We start from the raw sequence: 27,890 nt of genomic DNA, 5'->3' as shown, positions 1-27,890 counted from the left end.
TATTCTTGTTGTTTTGTTTCATTTTTAAAACCTCTTCCTCACTCTTCTACTTGGATGAGGATATTATGGATTCATAGATCATTTTGAGTAGCTACAAGTACATTCTTACCATTTGAGCATAGTTAGTGTTGAGAGGGAGAAGGTGATGGCACCCCACTCCAGTACTTTTGCCTGGAAAATCCCATGGATGGAGGAGCCTGGTGGGCTGCAGTCCATGGGGTCACGAAGAGTCGGACACGACTGAGCGACTTCACTTTCAATTTTCACTTTCATGCACTGGAGAAGGAAATGGCAACCCACTCCAGTGTTCTTGCCTGGAGAATCCCAGGGACGGGGAAGCCTGGTGGGCTGCCGTCTATGGGGTCGCACAGAGTCGGACACGACTGAAGCGACTTAGCAGCAGCAGCAGCAGCAGCAGTGTTTAGAGGGTGTGTTCAGACCAGGAAAGGTGAGATTATAGACTATTTTTGCGATAAACTAATGATCTTGGGCTTCCTTGGCGGCCCAGATGGTAAAGAATCTACCTGCAATGCAGGAGACCTGGGTTCTATCCCTGGGTCCTGGAGAAGGGAATGGCAACACACTCCAGTACTCTTGCCTGGAGAATTCTATGGACAAAGTAGCCTGGCAGACTATAGTCCATGGGGTCACAAAGAGTCAGATACAATTGAGAGACTAACAGAAATAAACAACGATCTTGAAAATGTATTCTAAATCTTGAAATCTATTCTAAATATTTTGGGTAATTAAAAACATTAGCTCAGTGGATAATTAAGATTTGCAGTTAAGAAAATGCACTGTCAACATTGCTAATACTGTGTTAGGAAGAACAAGAGAGAGATTATATATCAGTTAATCCATGAGAGAAGTAGAAAAATGGCCATCACAAGTAGGGACTGAAAGGAGGAAGTTGAGTGGGAAAATGTTGCATAGGTTGGGTATACAAAATCCTATTTAAAGAAGTAAGCAAAAAAGTAATAGCTATCATTACTTCCTGATTCTTGCTTAAACTCTTGGGCAGATTTTTTGCATTTTCATTAAAAAATGTATTTTAGAGGATGAGATAGATATTTGGATGAAGGAAGGTGATAAATTCTAGTTAGAGGATTTATACTTAATAGTCGTGTGGAACATACAAATCTAAATATTTAGCAAGCAACTAGATATATCTGTGCATTTCATGATAAATTCATTGCTGCTTCAACCTACTGTTATATTTCAGATTATCAAAAAGTCACAGTAAAGATTATATAAGATAATTCAGCTTGATCCAAAGAAAGTGTATGTGTTCCTGTTCTGTAGTACACATCAAAAGAATACATGTGTTTTAGAAGAGCATAATGATTGAAAGTCATAGAAGTCCTCTGATCAGAGAGCCATAATTCTCAAATTTCAGGAGTTTCTGAACACCTGATGCTGATTATTCCAACACCTCACTCACAACCATTGGGATGTCCCAAAACTATTGATATGTAAAACCAAAAGGAAAACGCTACACTGTAACATGTGATTGATTACCCATGTTTATTAAATTCCTTATTTTCCAAATATATGTATATATATATATATCACACTAATGGGGTATTTATTGCAGACAAAGTATTTTTGTTCTTTTGTTGTAAAGAGTCTTTGAATGAATAAAAGGAAGGAAACATACTGTGTTTTCCCACTGGTGCTCTATTTCCTTGGTCTTCCAGATATATCTATTTCTGAATTCAGCATTGGTGGCATACTTGAAGGAAAGAGCTCCCATCTTGTCATTATGCCACTTATGAGAAAAATATGTTTAAATTAGACTTGGAAACATTTTTTATGGCTTGTTATTTTTATTAATTTCTAAGATTTATGATTGGAATGTTAAGCTGGGTGTTAATAAAAATTAGATCCTTAACATGTACCTTACTTAAAATATGTAAATCATAAATCAACACTAAAATTCTTGATATCAAAATGATGTTAATATTATAGCAAGCTTCCCAGGTGGTGCTAGTGATAAAGAATCCTCCTGCCATTGCAGGAGATGCAAGAGACGTGGGTTTGATCCCAGAGTCAGGAAGATCCTCTGGAGTAAGAAATGGCAACCTGCTCCAGTATTCCTGCCTGGAAAATTCCATGGGCAGAGGACCCTGGCAGGCTACAGTCTATGGGTTGCAAAGAGTCAGACACATCTGAGTGACTGAGCATAAAAGAATATAGCAATAACAAATAAACATATGATATTTCTCTTTCTCTCTTACTTGACTTAATGCCTTCAAGGTTCATCTATGTTGTCATAAATGGCAAGATTTTATTATATAAATAATATTACATATTACAATTTATTTCTCCATTTTTTCCTCAAGGACACTTAAGTAGTTTTCATCTCTTCACTATTGTAAATAATGTTTTCAGTAAACATGGGTTTATATATGTCTGTAGTGTTTTTGCTTTCTTTGGGTAAATGCCCAGTAGAATTGCTGAATCATATGGTATTAATAGCTCCATTTTTTATTTTTTGGAGTAACTTCCATATTGCTTTTTACAGTGGCTGCACCAGATTACATTCCTCAAACAGTGCAAAAGGATTACTTTTCTCCATGTGCTTGCAAGTACTTATTTCCTGTCTTTTTGAAAATAGCCCTTCTAACCGATGTGAGATGATATCTCATTGTAGTTTTGATTTACATTTTCCTGATAATTAATGATGTTGAGCATCTTCTTATGTAGCTATTGGTCATCTGTATATCTTCTTTGTCTATTTAGATCTTCTCCTCTTTTATGTTAAAATCAGATTGCTTGTTGTTTTGCTATTGAGATTTGTTGAGTTTCTTATGTATTTTGGATAGTAGCCCCTTATCAGATACAGGATTTGCAAATATTTTCTCCTATTTAGTAGAGTGCATTTTAATTTTGTTGATGGTTTCCTTTGCCATACAAAAGCTTTTTAGTTTTATATAGTCCCACTTGTTCATTTCTGCTTTTGTTGCTTTTGCTTTTGGTATCAGATTCAAAAGGTTATTGCAAAGACTTATGTCAAGGAGTTTGCTTGACTTATATCTGTGTTCTCTTCTAAGAGTTTTATGGCTAAAGGTCTTACATTCAACCCTTTCACCCATTTTGAGTTAATTTTTGCATGTGGTTTAAAATATGTTTTTTTTTTTTTTCTTTTTCGTATGGCTGTCTAATTTTCCTAACATCATTTTTGTTAAGAGACTGTCCTTTTCCCATTGAATATTTTGGCTCCTTTGTCATGAATTAATTGAACATATATCTGTGTATCTATATCTGGTTCTTTATTCTGTTCCGTTTATCTGTGTGTCTGATTTTGTGCCATACTGTTTCCATTACTTTAGCTTTATTCGAAATCAGGGCTTCTGGTGCCTCTAGCTTTTTTTTTTTTTTCTCTGTCTTTGGATATTACTTTTGGATATTACTTTGGATATTCAGGATCTTTTGAAGTTATACACAAATTTTAGGATTGTTTCTTCCATTTCCATGAAAAATGATATTGGTTTTTTGATAGGGGTTGCAATGAACCTATAGATTGCTTGGGGTAGTATGGACATTTTAACAATATTTATTCTTCCTATCCATAAGACTGGAATATCCCTACATTTATTTGTGTATTCTTCAGTTTCTCTCATTAATGCCCCCTTTCATTTGTCCCTAGGTATTTTTTTAAATTATTTTTTTTATTTCTTCTTTGACCCATTAGTTGTTCAGTAATGTGTTAATTTCCACATATTTGTGATTTTTATAGTTTTCTTCATGCAATTAATTTTTTGTTCATACCAGTGTGGTTGGAAATTATACTTGATTTCAGTCTTCTTAAATTTATTAAGAATTTTAAATTGTGGCCTACCATGTGATCTATCTTGGAAAATGTTTTATGTGCATTAAAGAATTTGTATTCTGCTGCTTTTAGATGGAATCCTGTTTAAGTTTCTAAGTTATCTGGTCTAATATGTCATTTCAGGCCTGTGTTTCCTTATTGATTTTCTATCTGCATGATGTATGTAGGGTATTAAGGTCCCCTACTCTTCTTGTGTTGCTATTTATGTCTCCCTTTTGGTCTGTTGATATTTGCTTTATGTATTTAGGTACTCCAATGTTGGACAAATAAAAATTTACAAATTTTATGTACTCTTCTTGGACTGACCCCTCTATCATTATGTAACACTCATCCTTATCTCTTATTACATTTTTGTTTTAAAGTCTGTTTTTTTCTGATGTAAATATAGCTACTCCAGCTTTCTTTTGATTTATATTTACATGGAATATCTTTTTTTCATTTCTTTATTTTCAGTGTACATGGGTCCTTACATCTAAAGTGAGTCTCTTGTAGGCAACATGTAAAAGTGTCTTATTGTTTTATCCATTCAACTCTTCTATGTCTTTTGATTGGAGAGTTCAAGCCACTTACTTTTAAGGTAATTATTGGTAAGTTTGCACTTTATTTTCATTTTGCTAATTGTTTTCTGGCTGTTTTATAATTTCTCTGTGTTCTTCCCTATCCTCTTGCTCTCTTTCTTTGTGGTCTGATGACTTTCTTTGGTGGTGTGCTTATATTTATTTTCATCCTTTGTGCATTTACTATAGATTTTTGCTTTGTAGTTACCATAAGGCTTTCATATAATTGTTTATATCTAATAACTACATGATTTTGATCACTTCTAAGGTTCAACATTTTTCTACCCTTTCATTTTTCAAATTGGGTGTCATGTTTTACATCTTTTTATTTGTATATCCTTAACTAATTTTTGTAATGACAGCTATGTTTTACTACTTTTTCTTTTAAAGTTTTCATTCTAGCTTCATAAGTGATTAATCGATTGCTTTTAATATATGTTTTCTTTTTTAGTGAAATTTACTCTTTCCTGTATTATAAGTAGTAACAAAAAAGTTTTTCCATATATTTTTAAAAGCATTATCCATAATTTAAAAAACTGTAAAAATGCAAAAGTCTATTAAACTAGGTGAGTACATTTCTGAAATTTATGGTTCTCTACATATCCTCTGGATAAGATTCATATAAATTGCTTTTCAAATATTATATTAAAATATAAAGAACATAATACATTTTATATTCTTACAGGTATATTTACTTATAAAATAAGACATTTTTATTTTAAATGTAAATGACTACTTTTTCCCCATTTCAATATTTTGTTTTAGATGAACTCTTGAAAATGTTTGACAGACATGTTTGGCAAGTTTTTGCACTGTGTAAACAGGATATCCCCTCACTTTGTGGCTATTTTTCTTTTCAAATGCATAGTGGTCTATAACTCAAAAACCAAGCAGAAATGAGATGTATCTGGTTACATTCAATGCCACAGTGCAAATGGATTCTAAAAAAATCTCATCAAATGGGGCAATTCATGTTATGTTTACTACATGAGTAATTATACATAATGCAGATCCCATTTATTTTACAATTTATACTTTTTAAACAATTAAAGAGCTTGTCTTTGGATGGTCACTAAAATGTGAAATGAGGCAGTCAAGCTTAATTTAAAAGTATAGCTCAATAAAGTTTATTAATCATTATAGGTGAGGAAAACATGGTGAGATATAAATACTTTTGGTAGAAATACGAGAATAGCTTTTTGATGTACCTATTATAGTGAAAGAGAGAAGTTTATGTGACTCTGATTGTGTTCATCCTTTTTTTGCTAGGTACAAGGGACCCACTGGTGAGCAATAACAATGAAAATGTCACACTTCCTGCTTTCTTGTACCTTATAATTCATTGAGAGAGACAGATTTACTAAAAATAATAATAGTTATAATAATGTGTTTCTCAAACAGATTTGATACCAGGGCTCTAAGAGAAAGGACTAACATAGTATCTCAAAATGGTCAAAGGTGTTGTTATAAAAAGACTTCTTTGAGCAAGGAATTCTTATCCAGCTAAGTCAGGTGAATAGCAGGTTCAAAGACATCTTAGATTCAGGGAAAGTTATATTCAAAGGCTATATTAGGAAAAGTAAGGGTTCAGGAATGGAGGAGGTGACACAGATTAATATTTTCAAAATAAAGTGGCTCATCGTGTCCGACTCTTCGTAACCCCATGGACTCTACAGTCCATGGAATTCTCTAGGCCAGAATACTGGAGTGGGTAGCCTTTCCCTTCTCCAGGGGATCTTCCCAACTCAGGGATCAAACACAGGTCTCCTCCCTTGCAGGTGGATTCTTTACCAACTAAGCCACAAGGGAAGCCCTCAAACTTAATTAATAGATTATATATTATATACCTGCACATGTATGTATATATGTTTGTGTGTATCCTTACCTTATTTTTTATTTAATAACTGAATATTGGAGATGTAATATATTTCAGAACTATACAGTTATTTGAACATATAGTAGTTTCCTCTTTGAAAATTTTTATAATTTAGAATATAAACATAGTTAAGCATTATAGAATTAAATGAGCATATTTAATGTAGCTTGTGTTAGGAGAAAAACACTTTCTAAAGATAGACTTTAAGAGTATTTCTATTTCAATCTGTGAACATATTTCTTTGCTTGTGAGGGAGAACATTTTCTCCTTAAATTATATGAATATTAGTGAACCAGAATTTTTTTTTTTCTTTATATTTGCAGTCCTTCAGTTCAGTTCATTTGCACAGTAACATCTGATCTTTGTGACACTATGGACTGAACCATGTCAGGCGTCCCTGTCTATCAGCAATTCCTAGAGCTTGTTCAAACTCCTGTCCATCAAGTTGGTGATGCCATCCAACCATCTCATCCTCTGTCATTCCCTTCTGCTCCTGCCTTCAGTCTTTCCCAGTATCAGGGTCTTTTCCAATAAGTCAGTTCTTTCCATCAGGTGGCCAAAGTATTGGAGTTTCAGCTTCAGCACCAGTCCTTCCAAAGAATATTCAGGACTTATTTCCTTTAGGATTGACTGGTTTGATCTCTTTGCAGTCCAAGGGACTCTCTCAAGAGTCTTCTTTACCATCACAGTTCAAAAGCATCAATTCTTCAGTGCTCAGCTTTCTTTATAGCCCAACTCTGATATCTATACATGACTACTAGAAAAACCATAGCTTTTACTAGACAGATCTTTGTTGGCAAAGTATTGTCTCTGCTCTTTAGTACGCTGTCTAGGCTTGTCACAGCTTTTCTTCCAAGGAGCAAGCATCTTTTAATTTCATGGCTTAATTTAAAAGTATAGCTTTTAAAGTATGGCTACAGTCACCATCAGCAGTGATTTTGGAGCCCCCCAAAATAAAGTCTGTCACTATTTCCATTGTTTCCTCATCTATTTACCATGAAGTGATGGGACCGGATGCCATGATCATAGTTTTCTAAAAGTTGAGTTTTAGCCAACTTTTTCACTCTCCTCTTTCACTTTAACCAAGAGGTTCTTTAGTTCTTTGTTTTCTGCCATAAGGGTATTGTCATCTACATATCTGAGGTTATTGATACTTCTCCCAGCAATCTTGATTCCAGTTTGTGCTTCATCTTGCATTTCACATGATATACCCTGCATATAAGTTAAATAAGCAGGGTGACAATATACAGCCTTGATGTAATCCTTTCTTGATTTGGAACCATTCAGTTGTTCCATGTCCAGTTCTGTCTGTTGCTTCTTGACCTGCACACAGATTTCTCAGGAGACAGATAAGGTGGTCTGATATTCTAATCTATTTAAGAATTTTCCACAGTTTGATATGATCTACACAATCAAAGGCTTTGGCATAGCTAATAAAGCAGAAGTAAATTTTTTTTTTTTTTTACAGCATTCTGTGTATTTTAATAGCCAAAAATGGTAAACAAGTAAATGTTTTTCTGGAATTATCTTGCTTTTCCTATGATGCAGCAGATGTTGGCAATTTCACCTCTGGTTCCTCTGCCTTTTCTAAATCCAGCTTGAACATCTGGAAATTCTTATTTCATGTACTATTGAAGCTTTGCTTGGAGAATTTTATTTATTTATTTTTTAAACTGCTAACAGCAAATGTTTATTCATGATTGAAGCCAGGAAGAATTTATAAACGCATTTTAATACCTTGCTGATAAAATAACATTCCATCTTTGCAACCTTGTAAGGAATACAGAAGATATTGTAAAGGCTTTGTGTATATCTACTATCACCAGGTAATCAGAACACACATACATCACCACCCACTAGTGTTACCCCATACAACTTTTCAGAAAGGCCATCTTTAAAGCTCTACTGGATAACTGAGTAAATAGAGTCCAAAAGACTGGGGAGAAGGGAAGAAAGAGATGAAAATGATAAGCAGCACACATTTCAAAGCCCACTTATAAGCACACGACATTATGAATATTGAAAAAAAAATGGGGGGGGGAGGCAATTAACTATTTTCAGAAAGCGTATTTTGGCAATATTCAACGCATAAGGAGGCTGCGCTTGGGACCATCCACTCTCTCCAGCTTCTCAAAGTGTTTCCTGGCATTGCGAATGTTGATCAGAGTAGCCGCAGAAGGGATGGACGGATCCGACATAACCACCATCACGTACGTGTTTGATGTGAAGATGTCGATGAAAGCAGCGAAGTTAGAATTCCTAACTTCCATGCTCTGGAAAGAAGCGGCCAATTTACTGCAGCTCAGCTTGAACTGCTGAATTATGTTGCTGATCGTCTCGAATCGGTGGACATCACGCTGCTCTTTGCACTGGTAATGGGAGATGACCAAGAACGTGGCTCTTTCGAACACCAGAACTTCATCGGCCTCAATAATCTGGGCAAAATTCCCGAGATTCATCTCCAGCTGCTGGACATTTGGAATCAGCTGATAGACAATACTGGACCAGGCTTTGTAGAGCGTTTCATCCCAGATGGATGTTCGAAAACAAGCACACTCCAGCGGGCGAGACAAACGCCTCAGGTCTTCCTCTCGCTCTTTAAAAATCAGGTCACGCTGATCTTCCTGAACCAGATCCATCTTGTGCACCAAGCAGAAGATTTTGGCATCAGGAGCGTTCTGAAGGATGGCCTCCAGACACGACTGGTAATAATGCATGTCCTTTTCCAGTTCGCGGCTCTCCACGTCGAACACATAAATCAGAACCTCGACATTACGGAAGATGTTGTCTCGCTGGCTGGTGAAGTAATTTTCCATGAAGGTGTCCTGACCGCCACAGTCCCACAGATTCAGCACTAGGTTGCCCAGGAATCGGACGTGGGAGTGCTCCACATTAATGGTGGCACCCAGGCGCCGGGTGTCGCAAGCGATGTAATTGGCAAAGATAATCGACCTCATGCTGGTCTTCCCCGACCTGCTCTTCCCCATTAACAGCACCTTTTTCTTCATGGCTGTATTTGGCATCACCCGCCGGAACTCCCGCGGACTAGGCCTCTGGGCGCGGCCTAACTGCAGCGCAGACGGAGGGAGGGAGGAGCCGGGGATTTCGGGGGCTCAGCCGGCTGGGCCGCGCCTCTGTATACTGGTGAAGCCAAAGGGGCGAGCTCGGCGCTGGGAAGGGCCGCGTCCGGTGAGCTCTTTCCCTGGGGAGAGCGCCACAGGGAAGACGGCTGCAGCAGCTCCGAAGAAACCAGCGGCTTCCGGGGAGAGAAGTCTCTGAGCCTCCGCAGCCACCCACTTCCGGCGGCGATCTCGCGAGAACCCGCGCTCTCGAGCGTCGCTGCCGGAAGAGCTTTGAAAAACCGCTCTATCAATGAGACCCAGTACAGACCACCCGAAGGAGAGATTGGAAGGGGAACACAGGACTCGGGTGTTCTATTCTCCTATTTAAACTGAGCTTATGTTATGTTATATTATGTTATGTTATGTTATGTTATGTTAAGTCTCTTCAGTCGTGTCCGACTCTGTGCGACCCCATAGACGGCAGCCCACCAGGCTCCACCGTCCCTGGGACTCTCCAGGCCAGAATACTGGAATGGAGAATTTTAAACATTACATTACTAGCAAGTAAGATGAGTGCAATTGTGCAGTAGTTTGAACATTCTTTGACATCACTTTTCTTTGGGGTTAGAATGAAAATTGACCTTTTCCAATCCTGTGGCCACTGCTGAGTTTTCCAAATTTGCTGGCATATTGAGTGCAGCACTTTCACAACATCATCTTTTAGGATATGAAATAGCTCAGCTGGAATTCCATCATCTCCACTAGCTTTGTTGGTAGTGATGCTTCATAAGGCCCACTTGACTTTAGACTCCAGGATGTCTGGCTCTAGGTGAGTGAGCACACGATCATGGTTATCTATGTCAGGACGACCCTTTTTATATAGTTCTTCTGTGTGTTTTTGCCACCTTTTCTTAATATATTCTACTTCTTTTAGGTCCATACAATCTCTGTTCTTTATTGTGCCCATATTTGCATGAAATGTTCCCTTGGATTCTCTCATTGTCTTGAAGAGATCTCTAGTCTTTCCCATTCTATTGTTTTCCTCTATTTCTGTCCCTTGATCACTGAGGAAATCTTTCTTATCTCTACTTGTTACTCTTTGGAACTCTGCATTCAGATGGGTTTATATTTCCTTTTTTTCCTTTGCTTTTTCCTTCTCTTCTTTCCTCAGCTATTTGTAAGTCCTCCTCAAACAACCATTTTGCCTTTTTGCATTTCTTTTTCTTGGGGATTGTCTTGATCACTGCCTCCTGTAGAATGTCACAAACCTCCGTCCATAGTTCTTTAGGCACTCTGTCTATCAGATCTAATACCTTTAATTTATTTGTTACTTCCATTGTATAATCCTAAGGGCTTTTAACTAAATAGTCTAGTGGTTTTCCCCACTTTCTTCATTTTAAATCTGAATTTTGCAGTAAGAAATTCATGGTCTGAGCCACAGTCTGCTCCCAGTCTTGCTTTTGCTGACTCTAAAGAGCTTATCCATTTCAGCTGCAAAGATATAAGCAATCTGATTTCTGTGTTGATCATCCGGCGATGTCTATGTGCAGAATCATCTCTTGTGTTGTTGAAAGAGAGTGTTTCCTATGACGTGCATTCTCTTGCCAGAACTTGTTAGCCTTTGCACTGCTTCATTTTATACTTCAAGGCCACACTTGCCTGTAACTCTAGGTAGTTCTTGACTTCCTACTTTTGCATTCCAGTCACCTATGATGAAAAGGACTTCTTGTTTTGGTGTTAGTAGGTCATCATAGAACTGTTCAACTTTAGCTTCTTTGGCATTAGTGATTGTCGCACAGACTTGGATTACTGTGATATTGCATGGTTTGCCTAAATGAACAGAGTTCATTCTGTCATATTGTGTGTGTGTATGTGTGGGCAGTCGTTAAATAAAATCAAAATTATTGCATCTCCATGGCTTCCTTCTTAATTGATTCTTAAAACTGCAAGCAAAGAAGCAAATAGGGTAATTGTGAGATTGCTTATTATTAATTGACTTTCTCCAAAATGAGAGTTTTATTTTTATTTTTAATGGGTTCTTGAAACTTTATTAATAGGCACTTGGAGTCCCAGTTTGAAACTTATGAACTGAAGAGTTTCAGAAAAACCTATAAAAGGTATTATATCATCAAAACCTGCTGTGATTGTTTATCCTTGTATTCTTTCACACCAAATTCATGTTTTCACTTGGAAACAACATTAAAACTAATCTGTTGAAGAATGATAAATGGAACTACCTAGGAAACAATTAAGTCCCAACTATCAAACTTCCAGACTTTTTAAACTCTATATTCTTTTTACTTAATCTTAACAAGTATACATGAAATCTTGTTCATAAAATTTGTCCTACTTACAAAGATTCAATCAATTCACCTAAGAAAGTACACTGTTAATCTGTCTGAATATCCTTAAACTATTAAATATTAAGGCAATTTCTACAGCAAATGTCTTAAGTATTCAATCTGAAAGTGGTCAATGTGTTTGATGGAGTACAGAATTAGTTTTATTAAACTATAGAAAAGTAAATGATCTAGTTATTATAAGTGAGATATATAAGACTATAATATTGCTTATTTTATTGTTTATAACTATAATATAATTTTATTATAACTATAATATAATTTTCTGGAGCAGCTGTGGAGAGATACCCCATGTCCAAGGTAAGAGAAACCCAAGTAAGAGGGTAGGTGTTGCAAGAGGGCATCAGAGGGCAGACACACTGAAACCAAAATCACAGAAAACTAGTCAATCTAATCACACTAGGACCACAGCCTTGTCTAACTCAGTGAAACTAAGCCATGCCCATGGGCCACCCAAGATGGGTGGGTCATGGTGGAGAGGTCGGACAGAATGTGGTCCACTGGAGAAGGGAATGGCAAACCACTTCAGTATTCTTGCCTTGAGAACCCCATGAATAGTATGAAAAGGCAAAATGATAGGATACTGAAGGAGGAACTCCCAGATCAGTAGGTGCCCAATATGCTACTGGAGATCAGTGGAGAAATAACTCCAGAAAGAATGAAGGGATGGAGCCAAAGCAAAAACAATACCCAGTTGTGGATGTGACTGGTGATAGAAGCAAGGTCCGATGCTGTAAAGAGCAATATTGCATAGGAACCTGGAATGTCAGGTCCATGAATCAAGGCAAATTGGAAGTGGTCAAACAGGAGATGGCAAGAGTGAATGTCGATATTCTAGGCATCAGCGAACTCAAATGGACTGGAATGGGTGAATTTAATTCCGGTGACCATTATATCTACTACTGTGGGCAGGAATCCTTTAGAAGAAATGGAGTAGCCATCATGGTCAACAAAAGAGTCCAAAATGCAGTACTTGGATGCAATCTCAAAAATGAAAGAATGATCTCTGTTCGTTTCCAAGGCAAACCATTCAATATCACAGTAATCCAAGTCTATGCCCCAACCAGTAATGCTGAAGAAGCTGAAGTTGAACAGATCTATGAAGATGTACAAGACCTTTTAGAACTAACACCCAAAAGTCCTATTCATTATAGGGGACTAGAATGCAAAAGCAGGAAGTCAAGAAACACCTGGAGTAACAGGCAAATTTGGCCTTGGAATACAGAATGAAGCAGGGCAAAGACTAATAGAGTTTTGCCAAGAAAATGCACTGGTCATAGCAAACACTTCTTCCAACAACACAAGAGATGACTCTGCACATGGACATCACCATATTGTCAACACCGAAATCAGACTGATTATATTCTTTGCAGCCAAAGATAGAGAAGCTCTATACAGTCAACAAAAACAAGACCAGGAGCTGACTGTGGCTCAGATCATGAACTCCTTATTGCCAAATTCAGACTGAAATTGAAGAAAGTAGGGAGAACCACTAGACCATTCAGGTATGACCTAAATCAAATCCTTATGATTATACAGTGGAAGTGAGAAATAGATTTAAGGGACTAGATTTGATAGATAGAGTGCCTGATGAACTATGGAATGAAGTTCGTGACATTGTACAGGACACAGGGATCAAGACCATCCCCATGGAAAAAAAATGCAAAAAGAAATGGCTGTCTGAGGAGGCCTTACAAATAGGTGTGAAAAGAAGAGAAGTGAAAAGCAAAGGAGAAAAGGAAAGATAGAAGCATCTGAATGCAGAGTTCCAAAGAATAGCAAGAAGCGATAAGAAAGCCTTCCTCAGTGATCAATGCAAAGAAATAGAGGAGAACAACAGAATGGGAAAGACTAGAGATCTCTTCAAGAAAATTAGAGATACCAAGGGAACATTTCACGCAAAGATGGGCACAATAAAGGACAGAAATAGTTTGGACCTAACAGAAGCAGAATATATTAAGAAGAGGTGGCAGGAATACACAGAAGAACTATACAAAAAATATCTTCAAGAACAAGATAATCACGATGGTGCGATCACTCACCTAGAGCCAGATCCTGGAATGTGAAGTCAAGTGGACCTTAGAAAGCATCACTACGAACAAAGCTAGTAGAGGTGATGGAATTCCAGTTGAGCTATTTCAAATCCTGAAGGATGATGCTGTGAAAGTGCTGCACTCAATATGCCAGCAAATTTGGAAAACACAGCAGTGGCCACAGGACTGGAAAAGGTCAGTTTTCATTCCAATCCCAAAGAAATACAATGCCAAAGAATGCTCCAACCAACGCACAATTGCACTCATCTCATACGCTAGTAACGTAATGCTCAAAATTCTCCAAGCCAAGCTTCAGCAATACGTGAACTGTGAACTTCCAGATGTTCAAGCTGGTTTTAGAAAAGGCAGAGGAACAAGAGATCAAATGCCAACATCTGCTGGATCATGGAAAAAGCAAGAGAGTTCCAGAAAAACATCTATTTCTGCTTTATTGACTATGCCAAAGCCTTTGACTGTGTGGATCACAATAAACTGTGGAAAATTCTTCAAGAGATGGGAATACCAGACCACCTGACCTGCCTCTTGAGAAATTTGTATGCAGGTCAGGAAGCAACAGTTAGAACTGGACATGGAACAACAGACTGGTTCCAAATAGGAAAAGGAATACGTCAAGGCTGTATATTGTCACCCTGCTTATTTAACTTCCTATGCAGAGTACATCATGAGAAACGCTGGGCTGGAAGAAGCACAAGCTGGAATCAAGATTGCCGGGAGAAGTATCAGTAACCTCAGATATGCAGATAACACCACCCTTATGGCAGAAGGTGAAGAGAAACTAAAGAGCCTCTTGATGAAAGTGAAAGTGGAGAGTGAAAAAGTTGGCTTAAAGCTCAACATTCAGAAAACGAAGATCATGGCATCTGGTCCCATCACTTCATGGGAAATAGATGGGGAAACAGTGGAAACAGTGTCAGACTTTATTTTTCTGGGCTCCAAAATCACTGCAGATGGTGACTGCAACCATGAAATTAAAAGACACTTACTCCTTGGAAGAAAAGTTACGACCAACCTAGATAGCATATTGAAAAGCAGAGAGATTACTTTGCCAACAAAGGTCCGTGTAGTCAAGGCTATGGTTTTTCCATTGGTCATGTATGAATGTGAGAGTTGGACTGTGAAGAAAGCTGAGCACTGAAGAAATGATGCTTTTTAACTGTGATGTTGGAGAAGACTCCTGAGAGTTCCTTGGACTGTAAGGAGATCCAACCAGTCCATTCTAAAGGAGATCAGCCTTGGGATTTCTTTGGAAGGAATGATGCTAAAGCTGAAACTCCAGTACTTTGGCCACCTCTTTCGAAGAATTGACTCATTGGAAAAGACTGATGCTGGCAGGGTTTGGAGGCAGGAGGAGAAGGGGACGACAGAGGATGAGATGGCTGGATGGCATCACTGACTCGATGGACGTGAGTCTAAGTGAACTCCAGGAGTTGGTGATGGACAGGGAGGCCTGGCATGCTGCGATTCATGGGGTCAAAAAGAGTTGGAAACAAATGAGTGACTGAACTGAACTGAATATTGCTTCATGGGGCTAGATAATTTTATATAATTTTAATTGTGAAAAGTCTTGTATATTTTTACATAGAAGTCAGTATCCCCCACATATATAGCTCCTTTTTAAATCAACATGTAGGCACAATTTATATACCTCAATACTAGCATATTTTAATTTTCATGACTTTTGTGAAATACATACTTTTGTGTAGATGTCACTCCAGTTTTAATATAGAATATTAATCTCTGTCCTGAAAGTTTACTCAGATGTTTTGCAGTCTTCCCACTATCCCTTGACCATTCACACCAGGTGATGAATAATTAGTTTGCATGCTCTAGATGTTCATACAATGTGTGTGTGTGTGTGTGTTTGTCACCTGGTCATGTCCAACTCTTTCTGACCCTATGGACAGTAGCCTCCCAGGCTCCTCTGTCCATGGAATTCTGTACACAAGAATACTGTGGTGGGTTGGCATTCTCTTCTCCAGGGGATCTTCCTGACCCAGGAATTGAACCCCAGTCTACTGCATTGCAGGCAGATTCTTTACCATCTGAGCCACCAGGGAAGACTTTAATCAGATAATATTTACTAGTTTGTGTTCACTGTCTTTTACTCAATACATGTGAAATTCATTCTCTTTGTTGAATGAATCAGTAGTTTGTTCCTTTTTATGATAGAGTGAGAGTCCACTATGTGAAAATACCAAAATAAATGTGTCTATTTACTGTTCACTATCTATCTAATCCAGTATCTATTCACTGGATTTTCTTGCCTGGCAAATCCCATGAACGGAGGAGCCTGGCCTGCTACAGTCCATAGTTCGAAAAGAGTGGGACATGACTTCAGTTTCACTTCCACTTTCTTTCATTCACTTTTAATGGTATACGATAATATGTGCATGCACATGTTGCATTCACATGCACACACACTTTGGACACAGCATCTCGTAAGTGAATATGTAAATGTTCTGATTTTTCTTTTTGTCCCAGTTAGTGACATTGTGTGAAAAATTCCTTTTCCCAAAAGAAAATGAACTTCAAAATAATACTGATCAGCACATATTCTATTGCAATGATGTGATTTTATTTAGACCAATTTTATTTCCTTTAAATTTAATTAACTAGATTTCTTATGCATCTAAACTACACCTGCCTGTTATCCCCAATATCTTATACTATTTTTGTTTCTTCCCTGCAGAGTGCATAATCACAGTAAAACAATTTGTATTCAGAAAATCCAACATTATTACCATATTCTCTTATTATCTATTTCATTTAATAGTCAAGCAAAAATAAAGTAAAAGTTACATAAACAGTAATTAATGGTGAAATTAGAGTTTATCAGCTTCATCAGGTCTATGCTTATATGTTTTTGTTCTTGTTCAATTGCAAAATCATGTCTGACTCCTTGCAACCTCATGGACTGCAGCATGCCAGGCTTCCTTGTCCTTTACTATCTCCTGGAGTCTTTTTCAATGAGTTGGCTCTTCACATCAAGTGGATAAAATATTGGAGCTTCAGCTTCAGCATTAGTCCTTCCAAAGAATATTCAGAGTTGATTTCCTTTAGGATTGACTGGTTTGATCTCCTTGCTGTCCAAGGGACTCTCAAGAGTCTTCTCCAGCACCACAGTTTGAATGCATCAATTTTTCATTGCTCAGCTTTATTTATGGTTCAACTCTCACATCTATACTTGATTAATGGAAAGATATAATTTTACTATACTGATCTTTGTTGGCAAAATAATGTGTCTGCTTTTTAATATGCTATCTAGTTTTGTCATAGCTTTTCTTCCAAGGAGCAAGCGACTTACATGTTTAGACTTTACTATATTTATATTCTGTTGTGGGATTATAGTAACATCTTTTTCTCATTACTTCTAATTTGAATCTAAAAGATATTTTTATCAACAAAGTTTATTATTATGAAAAATTGGAGAAGGAAATGGCAACCAACTCCAGTATTATTGCCTGGGAAATCCCAAGGATTTGGAATTTGGCCTAAAGTCCATGGAGTCACAGAGAGTCTGACACAACTTAGTTCTGTTTAGCAGCATTATGAAAATATTTATTACTGAAAAAAGTAGTGGCCCTGTAAAAAAAAGAAAATACCGTCTTAAGTCACTAAAACTATGTTTCTTAAAGGAACATTAATGTAAACATTAGATTCAAACAAATTTGCTTTTCTTCAGTTCAGTTGCTCAGTCGTGTCTGACTCTTTGCGACCCCATGAATCGTAGCATGCCAGGCCTCCCTGTCCATCACCAACTCCCGGAGTTCACTCAGACTCACATCCATCGAGTCAGTGATGCCATCCAGCCACCTCATCCTCTGTTTTCCCCTTCTCCTCCTGTCCCCAATCCCTCCCAGCATCAGAGTCTTTTCCAATGAGTCAATTGTATAACATGTGTGCTTAATTATCACAGAATACTTTCTATACATACTGTCTATAAAACAAAATTTACTGATGGTAATTTTTTATTAAGAAATATTTGAATGCAAAAATAATGATAATAAAACTTAAGTTCATTAGCTCTAAGTAAACTGTAAACAAAATTATATTATAAGCTATAATACTGTATATAATAAATGGAGAAGCTATATAAATTCCACATTTCTAACATATTTTATTTCACTTTGGATTGTTTGTCTACGACATGATCTAATTAAGTAGCTACAATACAATTAAAATCCTTTATATAATATTTTCAATAATGTGAAATATATTTTAAAATAAAGCATTTTAAAAGATTTAAGTATCACAAAACTCTCATATTAATAAACATAGAGACTTTAAATCACCTTTTGAATTTTGTACTGATCTTGTCACTGTATTTTTAAGATAAAAGTATAAGAACTGTCATATTGGATTTTTCAAGGAACATATTCCATCTATCAGAAGGCATTTCCTGAGATAGTTGGGACAGTGCCATACGAAATATCTACTCTCTCTTCTAAGATAATACTTATTTTTAGTTTGCTTCCAAAAGAATTTCAGTTGGCTACCATTCGAATTGCAATTAAAAGAAAATCTAGATTTATATCTGACATAGACAAAAAAACAAGTTTTAAGGGACAAATTATTTTAGTGAAGTTTAGTTTTATTAGGCAATTCGTAGATAATCTTTTAATCTCTGGAAGTTAACTAATTAGAATTTTTCTTATTTTTAACTTTACAAAATAAGAAAAACATTTTTAATCCACTTGACAAAATTTTATATTTTGCAAATATTAATTATGTAGAATATAACTGTAAGTCTGTGGAGCTAATATATATTTTCAGAATTTACTTTCTGATAAAATGTGTCAGTTTATGATTTTTATCAATTTAATAGATAATTTTTGCAATCTACCTGTTTTTTTTTATTGTGAGAATTCTATATTGAAACAAGCTTTAAAATATTTATAAACCAGTTGTATACCTGGAGAATTATATCATACGTTTGCTTAACTCACAAGTCTAAAGTTTAATAATAGAAAATTTTTTCCAAGCATAAAGCCTGCAGATTCTTTTCACAAAGTGTTGGTTCCAAGTTTAACTGTTAGCTATTGGCTACCCACTCCAATAATTCTTGCCTGGCAAATTCCATGGACAGAGGAGCCATTGGGCTACAGTCTATGGTGTCACAAAGAATCAGACACGACTGAGCGACTAACACACAGACACATGATTAAAGAGAGAGGTTATTTCATTAATGTTAACTTGAATATTTTGTCCTTTGAGACAGACTTATTTCTTTGTGAGGTGATTAAGGTGAGAAATTTATGTGCATCAGTGATGCCATGAACTACTAAGATGGGCCTTCTCTTTTAGTTGGCAGTGACTAACTAAAGTAACTAAACTAACTAAAGACAAGTAACTCTGATCCATCTGGCAATTCATGAGTAGTGAACTGAATTTAAAAAGAAAACTGTTAGTATACCATTGACAGCACCTTGCAGCATCTAGTCACTTTAATATGAGTCTTGTATGGACAGTCACTTTCTATCCTCCGTCCTCTCCTAAAGAACTAAATTGAGTCTCTGAGGCACTGAAAAGATTTCCATTGGAATGAACCTTTTTACTAGATGGAATGGAATCCAGTTTAGGTGGACAAATGGCTATAAATTTTACTAGATGCTCCTGAAAAACTTACATGACACAGTACAATATAAATTATCTTTAGTGGTAGCCTCAATTTGTAGGAGTAAGTTAGGAGGTAAAGAAGCAAATATGTAGTTATTCTGCTAGAATAAAACTCTGCTACAAAGTATGTTTTACAATCTTCAGAGTACATCTACAGGAAAAAGTGGTGTATTTCATACATTTTTGAAAGCTACTTTCAAAATGAAAAAGGACTGTAGAGTGTATTTGATTTTAAAAGTTGAGAAGTAAGAAACCAGATTTTCCTTTAAAGGTACAGCACCACCTATTTATATACCTGCATATTCGTGTATGCAAATTATTGACAAGTAAACTTGTATTCATCTTAATGGTTAGTGTTATGCTAATAACCCCTTTTGTTTAAATTTGGGGGCTAATATTAATTTAAAAATATTTTACTGTGTTATACTTTTAAAATTTAGAAAAACATCTGATTATTCAATTAATTGCTCTTTCTCTGAATGGAACTGACTACTGGTTATGAATAGGTTTCAGCTAAGGGAGATATTGATGTTATATTTGAAGCATTAATTTTTGAGTAATTTAAATTTCCACTCAAATTGCATTACAGTCACATTAGTGTTGCTTGAGAATGTCTTAACAATCCTGAATCTCAAGCCTCAACTAAACCTATTGAATCGAAGTCTGGACTTTGATAGGTGTTTCAAATGCATATTATTGAGATTTGAAGTACACATATTTGGTAGCCTCTCTGGAAAATCCCATGGACGGAGGAGCCTGGTAGACTGCAGTCCATGGGGTTGCTAAGAGTCGGACAAGACTGAGCGACTTCACTTTCACTTTTCACTTTCATGCACTGGAGAAGGAAATGGCAACCACTCCAGTGTTCTAGCCTGGAGAATCCCAGGGACGGGGGAGCCAGGTGGGCTGCCGTCTATGGGGTCACAGAGAGTCATACACGACTGAAGCAACTTAGCAGCAGCAGCAGCAGCCCTAGCAGTTAGCTTAATAACTGCTATCTGAAGAAAAGGGATATCTTCATATGTGAAGTTGCCATTACCAAAACACTAAACAACCACCATGCCAGCAAAAAGACAGTGAGGGGGATGGGAAGAATCCATTTTGGAAACATTTTGCTTCCCAATGATAATATCCTATCTGTTTCAGATTCCTGAATAATGCCATGAACAAAAGCGGAATCTTGATATCTCACTGTAGAAGTCAATAACTCTTTCTAAACTTTTGACACTGACGGCTACACTTGACTGGAGAGAAACCTCAGTTTTTTAATCTTACATATAGAAAAATAACCAATTTCAGGGATACAATGTCAGTCAAGAATTCATTATACTCTTAAGGCTTTTAAGCAGCCTCTGTTATTTCAATGACCTATCAGTTAATTAAAGTATACTGGGCTATGCCAATTAATTATGCAGTTTGTCCCTCTCTGTTATCCACATCATAATCATTACATCCATTCCTTCAGTCCATAAGAAATTATTGACAGTCTATCACAAACTGGTACTTTGGCTAGTGGGGGGTCCTACTAGCCAAAGAGCTCCTATTTTGGTAATTATTGACACAGCAGGACTTTACTGTGTGCTTAAAAACAAGTAGACTTATATGGTTCCTTTAGGATTCAACCCTATTTTAAGTCTGTACAGTACAAAAGATCAGTAGGAAAAATATAATTAGAACTTAATTTAGAGAAATGTCAAGTTCTTTCCAGAAGTTATTATACCGTCTTACTTAAATGCTCATTTTTACTGCATATTTCTGTCAGTAAAATAAATACTTTTTCTTTTTATTGTGACCACAGACTCTAATAAAATCAGTTAATACAGATAGCATGTAGGTTGTTTAGTCTTTACAGAGATTTTGGCGTAAATATTGAATCTAATTATTTTCTTTTTTATAATTTTGAGACTAGATGTCAATAAATGAGTTAATCATACTCCTGATTCATAGCACATTTTTAACCCTTCATTTATTTAAGAGTTCACTGTTTTGTTCCATTGTTTTTATCCTTGATCCTAATTCCAAAAGGCATCTAATTCTAACTCCTTTAATTAATGTTCTTAAATGTGCATGTGTGCACAATACAGGTACATTTTCATAACTTATTTTGTTGCACTTTTCAGACATTGAAGTTTTTACAAATTGAGGGTTTATGGCAACCCTGAAGCAAGCAGGTCTAACAGCACAATTTTTCCAAGAGCATATGCTCACTTTATGTCTCTGCATCACATTTTGAAATTCTTACAGTATTTCAAACTTTTCCATTGCCATATTGTTACACTTGCTTATGATCAGTGATTTTGATGATACTATTGTAATTGTTTTGAGGTTTCACAAACCATGCCCATATAAGATGGCAAAATTGATTGGTAAATGCAAGTGTTCTGACTGTTTCAGTGACCAATCATTTCTTTCCCTCTTCTTAGACCTTCCTCTTCCTTGAGACACAACAATGTTGATATTAGGCCAGTTAATAACCCTAAAGTTGCATCTAAACGTTCAAATAAAAAGTGTCTCTCACTTTGAATCAAAACCTAGAAATGACTAAGCTTAGTGAAGGCATGTCAGAAGGTGAGATAGGCTGAAGTTTAGACCTTTTGCACCAGTTAACTGAGTTGTAAAGGCAAAGGGAAGATTTTGAAGGAAATTAAAAGTGCTACTCCAGTAAACACATGAAATATCAGACAGAGAAGGAAGCTTACTGTTGTTATGGAGAAAGTTTCAGTGGTCTGGATAGAAGATGAAACCCCCCACAACATTCCCTTAAGCCATAGTCTAATCCAGGGCAAGACTTTAACAGTCTTCAATTCTATGAAAGCTGAGAGATGGGAAAGAAGAAAGGTTTCTAGTTTACCATCTATTAATTTTAAATCATTCTCTTTTAAGTAGAAATCCCTTATTTTGATAATCCTGGAATCTTTCACAGGAGTGTCATGGAAGTGATGGAATGTTCTTCTCATTGCATCATATCAGGAGACACATGAGCCCAGTTGGTCCCATTATTGTGTATCCTAGTTCTAATCACATTTTCACTAATGTTTCATCGCCTTATTTTAGCATCTGTAAGTAATTCTTGCCTAAACCAATTATCACTGTGATGTTTGTGAAGTGGTGATTTTCCTGATTCCAAAATCATATTCCTCATCTAGCAGTCAGCATCACACTATCTAAAAACACTTTTCTCTTCTCAAACATTTTATAATCATATACCTATTTATATTAATATATAATTATGGATTCCTAATTTATATACTGCTTACTATTAAATTTCATTACATTTTTAATGCTAAACGTGTTCAATATTTAGCCAGTGGGTGACTGTTCAATTTGGCTCTGTTTATTCTGATGTGTCCCATAATTCTTCAGGCAGTTCCTCTCTGGCCAACTCCACATGATTTTCCCATCTTATCTTTCCTTTTCTTCTCTCAATCCTAGATCCTTCATTTACTCAAGATACTCTGGTGATCAATAAAGGCACAAATATCTGGGATCTAAGTGTGTTGTTTTCTACTGGAATGTCATTGCTTCTAAGCATTTTCAGTGAACAGAGCTAGAAAATGCATGCTTTCTATCTCTATTTCTTTCTCTTTGTTTCTAATGTCTCTATCTCTCTTCAGTTCCTACAGATACATTGAACTCTAGTCCAGTATCCTGCAAGAGAGTACTCAGTCATGTCTTAGTCCATGTTCTTTATTTTTTTTTAATTTTTTTAAATTTTATTTTATTTTTAAAATTTACAATATTGTATTAGTTTTGCCAAATATCGAAATGAATCCGCCACAGGTATACCTGTGTTCCCCATCCTGAACCCTCCTCTCTCCTCCCTTCCCATACCCTCCCTCTGGGTCGTCCAAGTGCACCAGCCCCAAGCATCCAGTATCATGCATCGAACTTGGACTGGCGCCTCGTGTCATACATGATATTATACATGTTTCAATGCCATTCTCCCAAATCTCCCCACCCTCTCCCTCTCCCACAGAGTCCATAAGACTGATCTATACATCAGTGTCTCTATTGCTGTCTCGTACACAGGGTTATTGTTACCATCTTTCTAAATTCCATATATATGCATTAGTATACTGTATTGGTGTTTTTCTTTCTGGCTTACTTCATTCTGTATAATAGGCTCCAGTTTCATCCATCTCATTAGAACTGATTCAAATGTATTCTTTTTAATGGCTGAGTAATACTCCATTGTGTATATGTACCACTGCTTTCTTATCCATTCATCTGCTGGTGGGCATCTAGGTTGCTTCCATGTCCTGGCTATTATAAACAGTGCTGCGATGAACATTGGGGTACACATGTCTCTTTCCCTTCTGGTTTCCTCAGTGTGTATGCCCAGCAGTGGGACTGCTGGATCATAAGGCAGTTCTATTTCCAGTTTTTAAAGGAATCTCCACACTGTTCTCCATAGTGGCTGTACTAGTTTGCATTCCCACCAACAGTGTAAGAGAGTTCCCTTTTCTCCACACCCTCTCCAGCATTTATTGCTTGTAGACTTTTGGATCACAGCCATTCTGACTGGCGTGAAATGGTACCTCATAGTGGTTTTGATTTGCATTTATCTGATAATGAATGATGTTGAGCATCTTTTCATGTGTTTGTTAGCCATCTGTATGTCTTCTTTGGAGAAATGTCTCTTTAGTTCTTTGGCCCATTTTTTGATTGGGTCATTTGTTTTTCTGGAGTTGAGCTGTAGGAGTTGCTTGTATATTTTTGAGATTAGTTGTTTGTCAGTTGCTTCATTTGCTATTATTTTCTCCCATTCTGAAGGCTGCCTTTTCACCTTGCTAATAGTTTCCTTTGTTGTGCAGAAGCTTTTAAGTTTAATTAGGTCCCATTTGTTTATTTTTGCTTTTATTTCCAATATTCTAGGAGGTGGGTCATAGAGGATCCTGCTGTGATGTATGTCGGAGAGTGTTTTGCCTATGTTCTCCTCTAGGAGTTTTATAGTTTCTGGTCTTACGTTGAGATCTTTAATCCATTTTGAGTTTATTTTTGTGTATGGTGTTAGTAAGTTTCTAGTTTCATTCTTTTACAAGTGGTTGACCAGATTTCCCATCACCACTTGTTAAAGAGATTGTCTTTAATCCATTGTATATTCTTGCCTCCTTTGTCAAAGATAAGGTGCCCATATGTGCGTGGATTTATCTCTGGGCTTTCTATTTTGTTCCATTGATCAATATTTCTGTCTTTTTGCCAATACCATACTGTCTTGATAACTGTGGCTTTGTAATAAAGCCTGAAGTCAGGTAGGTTGATTCCTCCAGTTCCATTCTTCTTTCTCAAGATAGCTTTGGCTATTCAAGGCTTTTTGTATTTCTATAAAAATTGTGAAATTATTTGTTCTAGCTCTGTGAAGAATACCGTTGGTAGCTTGATAGGGATTGCATTGAATCAATAAATTGCTTTGGGTAGTATACTCATTTTCACTATATTGATTCTTCCAATCCATGAACATGGTATATTTCTCGATCTATTAGTGTCCTCTTTGATTTCTTTCACCAGTGTTTTATAGTTTTCTATATATAGGTCTTTAGTTTCTTTAGGTAGATACATTCCTAAGTATTTTATTCTTTCCATTGCAATGGTGAATGAAATTGTTTCCTTAATTTCTCTTTCTGTTTTCTCATTATTAGTGTATAGGAATGCAAGGGATTTCTGTGTGTTGATTTTATATCCTGCAACTTTACTATAATCATTGAATAGTTCTAGTAATTTTCTGGTGGAGTCTTTAGGGTTTTTTATGTAGAGGATCATGTCATCTGCAAACAGTGAGAGTTTTACTTCTTTTCCAATTTGGATTCCTTTTATTTCTTTTTCTGCTCTGATTGCTGTGGCCAAAACTTCCAAAACTATGTTGAATAGTAATGGTGAAAGTGGGCACCCTTGTCTTGTTCCTGACTTTAGAAGAAATGCTTTCAATTTTTCACCATTGAGGATAATGTTTGCTATGGGTTTGTCATATATAGCTTTTATTATGTTGAGGTATGTTCCTTCTATTCCTGCTTTCTGGAGAGTTCTTATCATAAATGGATGTTGAATTTTGTCAAAGGCTTTCTCTGCATCTATTGAGATAATCATATGGTTTTTGTTTTTCAATTTGTTAATGTGGTGTATTACATTGATTGATTTGCAGATATTGAAGAATCCTTGCATCCCTGGGATAAAGCCCACTTGGTCATGGTGTATGATCTTTTTAATGTGTTGTTGGATTCTGATTGTTAGAATTTTGTTAAGGATTTTTGCATCTATGTTCATCAGTAATATTGGCCTGTAGTTTTCTTTTTTTGTGTGGGATCTTTGTCAGGTTTTGGTATTAGGGTGATGGTGGCCTCATAGAATGAGTTTGGAAGTTTACCTTCCTCTGAAATTTTCTGGAAGAGTTTGAGCAGGATAGGTGTTAGCTCTTCTCTAAATTTTTGGTAGAATTCAGCTGTGAAGCCATCTGGACCGGGGCTTTTGTTTGCTGGAAGATTTTTGATTACAGTTTCAATTTCCGTGCTTGTGATGGGTCTGTTAAGATTTTCTATTTCTTCCTGGTCCAGTTTTAGAAAGTTGTACTTTTCTAAGAATTTGTCCATTTCTTCCACATTGTCCATTTTATTGGCATATAATTGTTGATAGTAGTCTCTTATGATCCTTTGTATTTCTGTGTTGTCTGTTGTGATCTCTCCATTTTCATTTCTAATTTTATTGATTTGATTTTTCTCCCTTTGTTTCTTGATGAGTCTGGCTAATGGTTTGTCAATTTTATTTATCCTTTCAAAGATTAAAATTCAGTCCTGCTTTATGTTAATGATTTTTCTTTTCTTTATTGGTGTCAAGACTATGATAACCTCTGATTTACTCTGATACTGATGATAAAACTTGTTTGAATCCAGTCTTTGTGGGTGGTGGGTAACCTGTGAGACTTTAAACTAGGCAGACCCAGAGTGGTGATTTCTAGCTGAATACCTTGCTGAGGGGTCAGAGACTAAATCCAAGTTCATGAAATACCAAGAAATCACTCACAGTAAAAGTAGCTTCTTGCATTTATTCCTCTCTGGGTTCTCAAGTTATTTTTCTGGAGATTTCTTATCATCCTATCAGCCCTGCAATTCTTCTGAGAGGAGATTTTGATATTTTATTCACCTTTTTAATTCATTTCCATTGGAAGCACTAGCCCTAATAATTTGATAGTCTTACTCATAGAAATAAAAGTTTTGATCTTAATTCTCCTATATGAAATTTTCTTGAAAGAAATTCTATTTACATAAGCCTATTCTATTTACATGATTAAAAAATTACCTCTGAATGAAACTGGATTCTTACATAATCCAAGACAATATTTAGCTGTACTTTAATTTTCATCTTATACAATAAAGTTTTTATCAGCAAAACCAAAGTGATACTTTAAAGTTTGTTGTTGTTGTTGCTCAGTCACTTAATTGTGTCTGACTGTTTGTGACCCCATAGACTGCAGCGCTCCAGGCTTCCCTGTCCATAAGTAACTACTGCAGTTTGCTCAAACTCATGTCCATTGAATCGGTGAGGCCATCCAACCATCTCCTACTCTGTAGCCCCCTTCTCCTTTTGCCATCCATCTTTCCCAGCATCAGGGTCTTTTCCAGTGAGTTGGATCTTCACATCAGGTAGCCAAATTATTGGAGCTTCAGCATCGATCCTTCCAATGAATATTTAGGATTGATTTTCTTTAGCATTGACTGGTTTGATCTCCCTGCTGTCTAAGGGACTCTCAAGAATCTTCTCTAGCACCACAGTTCAAATGCATCAAATTTGTGGCACTCAACCAACTCTTTATGGTTCAACTCTCATATCTGTACATGACAGACTGGAAAAACCATAGCTAAAACTATATTGTCATATTAATAGTTTCATTGAGTAATACTTTGTATACTGTGCAAAGTTTGGTATTGTATATGCTTTGTATGCCATACAAAGTATGGATTGTATACAATCGATCCATACATTTATACATTTATAGTTTATATTGAGTGGTTTTTAGTCTATTCACGGTGTTGTACAACCATCACTATAATCAAATTTTAGTACTTTTGATTCACCTCCAAAAAAGAAATTATATTAGCAGGTATCCCCTCTCACCAGTTACCCAGTCCTCAGCAATAACAGCACAATTTTTTTCTCTGTAAATTTGTCTATTCTAGACTTTTCATATAAATGGAATTATACAATATGTTATTTTTGTTGACATTTCACTTAGTAAATATTTTCTTCTATTTTGTAGGCTATCTTTTCACATTTATACTTATGGTTTAATTTTTGCAATAAAAAAAGGAATTTTTTAAAATTCTGCTTATATCCAGCTTACCTATTTTTTTCTTGTTACTTGCGTTTTTACTGTTGTAACTAAAAAAGCTTTAATCATGGTCATAGAGATCTAGTACCTGCTGTTTTTTTAACTAATATGTTATAAATTATGGGGTCACAAAGAGTTGGACATGAGTGAGCGACTGAACTGAACTTAAATGATAGTTTTAAATCTTACATTATTGTCTATGATCTATTTCTA

The 27,890-nt window shown here is 36.3% G+C and overlaps 2 protein-coding genes across 2 annotated transcripts in view; one reads left to right on the top strand and one right to left on the bottom strand.

Moving 5' to 3' along the window:
• ZNF804A (zinc finger protein 804A) overlaps positions 1 to 27,890 on the top strand; it is a 349,284-nt gene that overhangs the window by 233,776 nt on the left and 87,618 nt on the right. The window lies entirely within an intron of this gene.
• On the bottom strand, positions 8,332 to 9,566 carry LOC113901493 (ras-related GTP-binding protein A-like). The gene has a single exon (XM_027555916.1). The coding sequence runs from the start codon at positions 9,286 to 9,288 to the stop codon at positions 8,347 to 8,349; it is 942 nt and encodes a 313-aa protein (XP_027411717.1). The 5' UTR covers positions 9,289 to 9,566; the 3' UTR covers positions 8,332 to 8,346.

Source organism: Bos indicus x Bos taurus, chromosome 2 (assembly GCF_003369695.1).
Source record: "Bos indicus x Bos taurus breed Angus x Brahman F1 hybrid chromosome 2, Bos_hybrid_MaternalHap_v2.0, whole genome shotgun sequence".
Classification (NCBI taxonomy): Eukaryota; Metazoa; Chordata; class Mammalia; order Artiodactyla; family Bovidae; genus Bos; species Bos indicus x Bos taurus.
Note: the sequence above shows the minus strand (reverse complement) of the source record. Positions and strands in the feature narration are given on the sequence as shown.

What these genes read in the sequence shown, in the direction of transcription:
- LOC113901493 (XM_027555916.1), bottom strand. Translation starts at nt 9,288, where the DNA reads ATGCCAAATACAGCCATGAAGAAAAAGGTGCTGTTAATGGGGAAGAGC.